Here is a 7,500-nt window from a genome sequence, read left to right as displayed (position 1 = left end):
TATACATAGTGTGTGTGTGTGTGTGTGTCTGTGTCTGTGTGTGCACATGGCATGTGTATGTGTGTGTGTATGTGTGTGTATCTGTGTGTGCACATGGCGTGTTTGTGTGTAAGCATGTGTGAGTGTGTATCTGTGTGTGCACATGGCATGTGTGTGTCTGCACATGTATGTGTGTGTTTGTGTATGTGCACTTGTGAGTCTGTGTGTGTTCAGGGGGTGAGTATTTAAATATATATGCGTACAGACTGTGTATGTGAAGTGTGTGTGTGTGTGTGTGTGTGTGTGTGTGTGTGTGTGTGTGTGTGTCTGCATTGTGACTTGTGAACCTGTGGCTCTGTTCATCCCATACCTAGTGAGAAGACAGTATGCAAGCAGACATGGCATACTTGGGGTAAGTGGTATACTCTCTCTCTCTCTCTCTCTCTCTCTCTCTCCCTTCCTCCCTCCTTCTCTCTGTTACACACACACACTCTCTCTCACAGAGCCTCTCTCTCTCTCTCTCTCTCTCTCTCTTTCTGTCTCACACACACACACACACACACACACACACACACACACACACACACACATATTACCCATCAACAGTCTATGATAAAAATTCAGACTCACTGTCAGCGAAAAGTATTTACCTTGTCCTTGCCGAACCATGGGGGCCGCCATGTTTGTAAAGGGAGAGTGCTCTTTCCAAAGTCTCAAGCGTTGTTTCCCTTTACCTGTACACCTCCACTCAACTTCTGAAAATGTTTATTTTTAATGAATAAATAAATAAACAAATAAAATGATAAATAAGTAAATAAAAAACAAAAATAAATAAATGAACAACTAAATATATAAATGAATAAATAAATGATATAAATGGATAAATAAATAGATCAATATATAAACAGATGAATAAATAAATAAATGAATAAATGAAGTGAATAAATGAACAAATAGATATTAATAAATAAATGAACAGATAAATAAATAAATGAATAAATAGAATTGTGCTCGGTTATTATTGCTGTCATACTGTCATTGTCTTGTTCACTGTTTTACCTTACTCCCATATGTTTTTTTGTTGGTTTGTTTGTTGTTGTTGTTGTTGTTGTCAACTTCTTAAGTTATTATTATTCTTTTTCTTCTTCTGCCGGTTTGTCGTTTGTTGTTGTTTTCTTTCGGGGGAGGGGGGGGGGGTGCAGGGGGGGGGGTTCTGTTTTAATCGTTCGCTGCAGATAATACAGTATTTTGAATCGGATCTGAATTGAATCTGTTCAGTTGAATGTGCGTGTTTGCGTGGTATATATCTATGTGTGTATGCGTATGGTGTATGCTTGTGACTTTGTCCCTACTGAGAAAACCAGGACCTATCCTACAGATCAGTGGATGACTGGACCACCACAGAGGACTCCGGGACTCAGCCTCAGATTGACTTCACTCCCGATCAGTCGAACAGTAGGACCGCACCCACAACTACAGACGCCCACTGACAAGTGACTTCCCCTTTGGAGCGCCTGATGGACAGACCTCCGTCCAGAACTCCAACCCCTCAGGTCGAGCATTAGTTTCCGTCACGGTTTCCGTTTCCCAGTGAGGCGTCACTGCGTCCGGACAAATCCGTAAAGTTACTATTATACGCTACATCGCCACATCTGATAGGCAGATGCATGGCAGCAGCATAACCCAACGAGCTAGCCACGGCAAGCCTTGAGTGCATGCATATATATCGAGTGTCCCCCCCCCCCTCCCCCCACATCCCCCCCCCCCCCCCCCCCCCCCCCCCCCCCCCCCCCCACCCCCCAGGTCGTTAACCCCAGCTGTGCCATGATGAGTATAGTACAGACTGGGTGCAAATCTGACTTCTCAGCATTTCTTGTACCTGTTCAGTTATGCTTCACGGTGAATAACTCCACTCTCATCAAGCGGCGAAAATCGGTTTTCTGTATGCCCGTGAGTTCGCACAACGTGTCGCCTGTTACCTTGGAGGAATTGTATAAGTTGTACATCGTTTTGATTGGTCATGGTTCAGTCACGATGGGACGTGTGGTCATGAGCCAGAATTTGGTGAGATGATGTGTGTGAATCAGAGTCAGAATCAGAATCATAATTATTATTTATTTGTCATGAAAACCGTTAATGAAAAGTTTACAGACACAACTTAAAGGGTAATAATAATAATAATAATTTACTGAACCAAACTAAATGTAAGGTGTTCTATTTAAAACGTGAAGTGTTCTTTGAAACATTCATAATATGAATTTTGCCAGCTGAGGTTGAATAGGGTCGTAATTACACCATTAACTGGCTGTACTAATATCATCAAAATTTGTAAATTCAGACTCAGTTAGTGTCAGTGAACAAAACTTCTCGTAAATGTTCGTATCTTATACATTAAAACTTTGTCTAGAAAATGATACTAACACCACTGGTTTTTGCATCAAACCGAGGTCTCGTGTGCACTGAATAAGAACCCATGGCAACGAGAGTGTTGTCCCCAGGCAAAATTCTGTAGAAATAAATCCACTCTGACAGGTAGGCCTATACAAATATATATGCACGCACGCACTCAAGGCCTGACTAAGCGCGTTGGGTTAAGCTGCTGGTCAGGCATCTCTGCCTAGCCGATGTAGTGTAGCGTATATGGATTTGTCCGAATGCAGTGACGTCTCCTTGAGAGACTGAAACAGAAACTGAAAGTTGCATCTTTTGTTTTGTGCCACTGTGTGTGTGTGTGTGTGTGTTTGTGTGCGTGTGTGTGCGTGCGTGTGTGTGTGTGTGTGTGTGTGTGTGTGTGTGTGTGTGCATTTGTCCGAATGCAGTGACGTCTCCTTGAGAGACTGAAACAGAAACTGAAACTTGCATCTTTTGTTTTGTACCACTGTGTGTGTGTGTGTGTGTGTGTGTGTGTGTGTGTGTGTGTGTGTGTGTGTGTGTGTGTGTGTGTGTGTCCGAATGCAGTGACGTCTCCTTGAGAGACTGAAACAGAAACTGAAACTTGCATCTTTTGTTTTGTACCACTGTGTGTGTGTGTGTGTGTGTGTGTGTGTGTGTGTGTGTGTGTGTGTGTGTGTGTGTGTGTGTGTGTGTGTGTGTGTGTGTGTGTGTGTGTGCATTTGTCCGAATGCAGTGACGTCTCCTTGAGAGACTGAAACAGAAACTGAAACTTGCATCTTTTGTTTTGTACCACTGTGTGTGTGTGTGTGTGTGTGTGTGTGTGTGTGTGTGTGTGTGTTTGTGTGCGTGTGTGTGCGTGCGTGTGTGTGTGTGCGTGTGTGTGTGCGCGTGTGTGTGTGTGTGTGTTTGTTTTTTGTGGGTTTTTTTCGTTGTTTTTGTTTCATAATAATTACGCATGCCCCACGAATGACGATAGGTTTCCCATACAGAGAACTATGGTGGATGTGTGTGTGTGTGTGTGTGTGTGCCGTGTGTGTGTGTGTGTGTGTGTGTGTGTGTGTGTGTGTAAGGCGAGTGTTGAGCCAGTACTCATCACTGTCTTTTCCTGTCCAAGTCAAAATGTTCTGCTAACATTGTGTTTTTTGTTGCAACGGGAACGTTGGTTTATCGCCTCAAATATCATGGTGACGCTTAGATAACAGCACTGGGCGGTCGGTATATCCTCTTCAATCCACTGTCTCTCGTTGAAGTCTGATGAAGTACTTCACCTTTTTATTGGGTTTTTTTTTCTCTAATCTTTATCTGTTTATTTATCAATGACCTCAATTACATGCAATTCCACGAAGCACTGTTGTTTTTGGGTTGTTTTGTTTTTTTGTTTGTTTTGTTTGTTTGTTTTGTGTGTGTGTGTGTGTGTGTGTGTGTGTGTGTGTTTGTTTGGAGGGTGTTTTATACATGGCTTTCTTCACTGGTCAAAAAAAAAAAAAAGAGAGAAATAAACTGCCTTCAGAATAGCAGCATATATTCCTTCATCTTTGTGTTTTTAACAGTGGTGGGTAGTTGACTGTGCTCTTTCGCATTCAATGAATGCTTAATAAACATGTCTTCTTCTTGTTGTTGTTTTTATTTTTCTTCCTTTGTTGTATTTGTTAAATCAAGTTTCATGTGTGTCTGGTTCACACACTCCCCACTCTCTGTCGAATCACTCACTATGTACGCGTGTGTGATAAGTGTGTCACGTTCGTTCGTTCTTTTGTTTAGCGTCTTTTCACTGTGATATTAGACGAAAGTGTGTCACTGTCATGCGCGTGTGCCCGACTTTACGTGAGTGCGTGCGTGAGTACTAGGCAATGCGCGCGTGTGTGAACGTGCGTGTCTGTGTGTGTGTGTGTGTGTGTGTTGTGAACGTGTGTGCACGCTTGTGAAGTACGTCAACTATTTCAACCAGCTTGATGTAAAGAAAATGGAGAACAAACATTTTCGTGTAGTTTTGAAAGCTCAACTTCATGCCTTGGAAGAAGATGACTGCGCATAAAGTCATGTTATTTCACAGGCTGTTAAGTGTAAACGAGAGGTCGAGGCGCGCTGGGGATAACAATTTCAACGACGAGAATAAATGAATAATTCATGAGGTCAGGAGTAAAGAGCGATAACTCTCTCCATTCACGAGGTGCACAACTTCAAGTCAATGCTGCTTATTCTACCGATTCAGCCAACACTGACACAGGTAAATAACAGGTACACTGGTGTGAGAATGAAGCATAATAATTCTCTCGTTAAATTAACGACTTCTTTGTGAAGTCCATTAAGTTTGTTTTGTTTTTTTTCTTTGATCGTAGGTATACTTAGATCTTTATTTCAAATATTCATTTTGAATTCCACCATACTTCTACCCAGTTTTCACCCCCAAGTGACCTTTCACCCCCCCCCCCCACCCCCACCCCCACCCCCCAGCCCCCTCCTCTCCTACATCAGTTTTAAATGACAACACTCAAATGTGAACATATATACTTTTAGCAAAACTGTCTACGATCAACATTATGTATGACGAGACATTAAACAAAATTCCACTCAGAACAATGCATAGAAACGTCTCTAATTGAGAGAGAGAGAGAGAGTCAAGATGGTATATTCAATTAAGGCCATAGCCCCATATGAATAGGGGGGGTAATAACAGAGTTTTGCATGTGCCATTGCAATTGGTAATATAAACTACGCAACATCTTTCACAACAGTATCAGTATCAGTAGCTCAAGGAGGCGTCACTGCGTTCGGTCAAATCCATATACGCTACACCACATCTGCCAAGCAGATGCCTGACCAGCAGCGTAACCCAACGCGCTTAGTCAGGCCTTGAGAAGAAAAAAAAAAGCTAATGAATAAGTAAAACAAACTAAAACAAAATAAAAATAGAATAAAACAAAATAACAACAACAACAACAAATACAACAAACTATCGGCGAATAATAAGTGTCTCTCTTAACTAACTGCAGTGTTTTATAAAGATACATAGCTAAACTACGTATGATGTTTTCATCGTTAGATGCCATTAATAAACATAGCTGAAATAAGCATGGATACTTATAATATTTGGGGAAAATAAATTGAAGAGAGAGAGAGAGGTGGGGGGGGGGCGCAGTTGGGGTGCGGGAGGGGGGGGGGACTCTGAAATGGTTTGATGAATATGTCACAGGCCTATAATTTATCATTCAGGGTGATTAGAAATACATAGTCACAACATAAGGATAATTTCCTGCGAGGTTTACGCAAGTTAAGTCACAGTCTCTTGCACAAAGTATACTCGTTTTTAACCCTTTCACCTTTTTTAAAAGTCAATAAATAAATAAATTAAAATAAAATTAAAATAAAACAAATAACAATAAATAAAATAAAATATAAATAATAAATTAGTTAAATTAAAAATAAAATAAAAAATAAACAACAATAAAAATAAAATAAAATAAATAAAGCTGACAAAAGATTGGGAGCTCCATTCATTCATTCATTCATTCACAAAATGCCCAATGTTTTTTTTGACCAGACATAATAAAATCACACAGTTTTCATCGACTACCAAGGCCTACACTTAAAGATTAGAACGTATATAATTAATTATCAGTGTGAAAACCTGTGTTATAAGGACCATTATCCCGCTAAGGCTCTTAACTAACGCGCATTGCAAACAAACACCCTTAGCTTGTCGCAAACTTGACCTGCTTTTTTTTTTTTTTTTTTCTTTCATGTTGGTCTGCCTGCCTGCCCACCTTTGTCGCCTCACTCACCACCACCCCTATCCTCACCCCTCCCCCTCTGCCCCCCCCCCCCACCCACCCACACACACACGCCTTAAACCTGCGTGTCTTTTTAAAGTCCAACACACACACACAGCGACTCAGTCTCAGTTTATGTAGGACTCGATCACACAAATGCACCGGTATTCTGGTGTAGTCTCATTGATGATTTTTTGTTGTTGTTGTTGACAGGGAAAACATGTTGTGTCTATTAGTTTAGGAGAAAGGAACTAAAACAACTTGTTTGTGTGAATTTTTGAGTTTGCTCGAATGGGCTTTTTTACAAATTTCGAAGAGGTATCTCGTGTGTTTTGTACGAAATGCTAAAAGTAGTTTTTATTAATTTTGAAATACTTTGAAATTGAAGACATTCACAACCGTTTCAAGGAAGAAATTGTGACAACGACTTTGTTTTTCTTTTCTTTTTTTTCGCCACAAACACGCATTTTGTTCTGTGCTATGGCTGTGTATTAAATCAGAGACTGAGCGCTGTTTGGTTTATTGGAGGTTTTTCGTTGTGTTTGGGACGGCGGATCAGCTTCATTAATTGTGGGTTGTGGTGATTGAGTGAGAGAGCGGCTGTTTGGATTGATCTTGAAGGTTGATCACTTGATCATCATGGCTTCGGATTCAAGGCTTCACTGGGGAGACATTCTGGTCATTGTCGGTTATTTCATAGCCGTTATATCAGTCGGCATCATTGTGAGTATGTTTTTGTGTGTGTGTGTTTGTGTGTGTGTGTGTGTGTGTGTGTGTGTGTGTGTATGTGTGTGCGCGCGCGTGTGTGTGTGTGTGCGTGCGCTCGCGCGTGTGTGTTATTGTGAGTTTTATTGTGTGTATCTGTGTGTATAATTATTTGTATGTGTGTATATGTGTCTCCGAGTGTTTGTGTGTGGTGTGTGTGTGTGTGTGTGTGTGTGTGTGTGTGTGTGTGTGTGTGTGTGTTTTATTGTGTTTATCTGTGTATATCTGTGTGTGTGTCTGTGCGTGTGCGTGTGTGTGTTTTATTGTGTGTGTCTGTGTCTCTTTGTACTTATGCGTGCATGTGTGTGTGAAAGAGAGAGAGGGAGACTCGTGTGTGTGTGTGTGTGTGTGTGTGTGTGTGTGTGTGTGTGTGTGTGTGAATGTATGTATGTGTGTGCCTGTCTGTATGTCTGTCGGTCTGCATGGCTCTCTCTCTGTCTCTCTCTCTCTCCCTCTCTCTCTCTCTCTCTCTCTCTCTCTCTCTCTCTCTCTCTCTCTCTCTCTCTCTCTCTCTTATTTTCCTTTTTAATCTGAACAATATGTTGTATTTTATGATTTTGTTGTTGTTGTTGTTCGTCGCTGATTTTCTTTT

General features: G+C 41.2%; 2 protein-coding genes across 4 annotated transcripts in view; one reads left to right on the top strand and one right to left on the bottom strand.

The window, feature by feature from the left end:
* LOC143302247 (5-taurinomethyluridine-[tRNA] synthase subunit MTO1, mitochondrial-like) overlaps positions 1-681 on the bottom strand; it is a 189,469-nt gene extending 188,788 nt beyond the window's left edge. Inside the window, exon 1 of one of the 2 annotated variants that reach the window (XM_076616832.1) lies at positions 610-681. Coding sequence is in view for 1 of the 2 variants with exons in the window: in XM_076616830.1 (XP_076472945.1) it covers positions 630-660 (31 nt within the window). In the remaining variant the exon portion in view is untranslated. The remainder of the gene's footprint in view (positions 1-609) is intronic. The other variant, XM_076616830.1, reaches the window with a different exon arrangement.
* Positions 682-6,275: 5,594 nt separating this feature from the next.
* Positions 6,276-7,500, top strand: part of LOC143302237 (sodium/glucose cotransporter 4-like) — a 53,805-nt gene continuing 52,580 nt past the window's right edge. The window contains exons 1-2 of one of the 2 annotated variants that reach the window (XM_076616817.1): positions 6,276-6,307; positions 6,644-6,866. In XM_076616817.1, coding sequence (XP_076472932.1) covers positions 6,783-6,866 — 84 coding nt within the window. In that variant the 5' untranslated portion in view covers positions 6,276-6,307; positions 6,644-6,782. Of the gene's footprint in view, positions 6,308-6,444; positions 6,867-7,500 lie in introns of those variants that run through there. The other variant, XM_076616816.1, reaches the window with a different exon arrangement.

This window comes from Babylonia areolata, chromosome 29 (genome assembly GCF_041734735.1).
Source record: "Babylonia areolata isolate BAREFJ2019XMU chromosome 29, ASM4173473v1, whole genome shotgun sequence".
Classification (NCBI taxonomy): Eukaryota; Metazoa; Mollusca; class Gastropoda; order Neogastropoda; family Buccinidae; genus Babylonia; species Babylonia areolata.
Note: the sequence above shows the minus strand (reverse complement) of the source record. Positions and strands in the feature narration are given on the sequence as shown.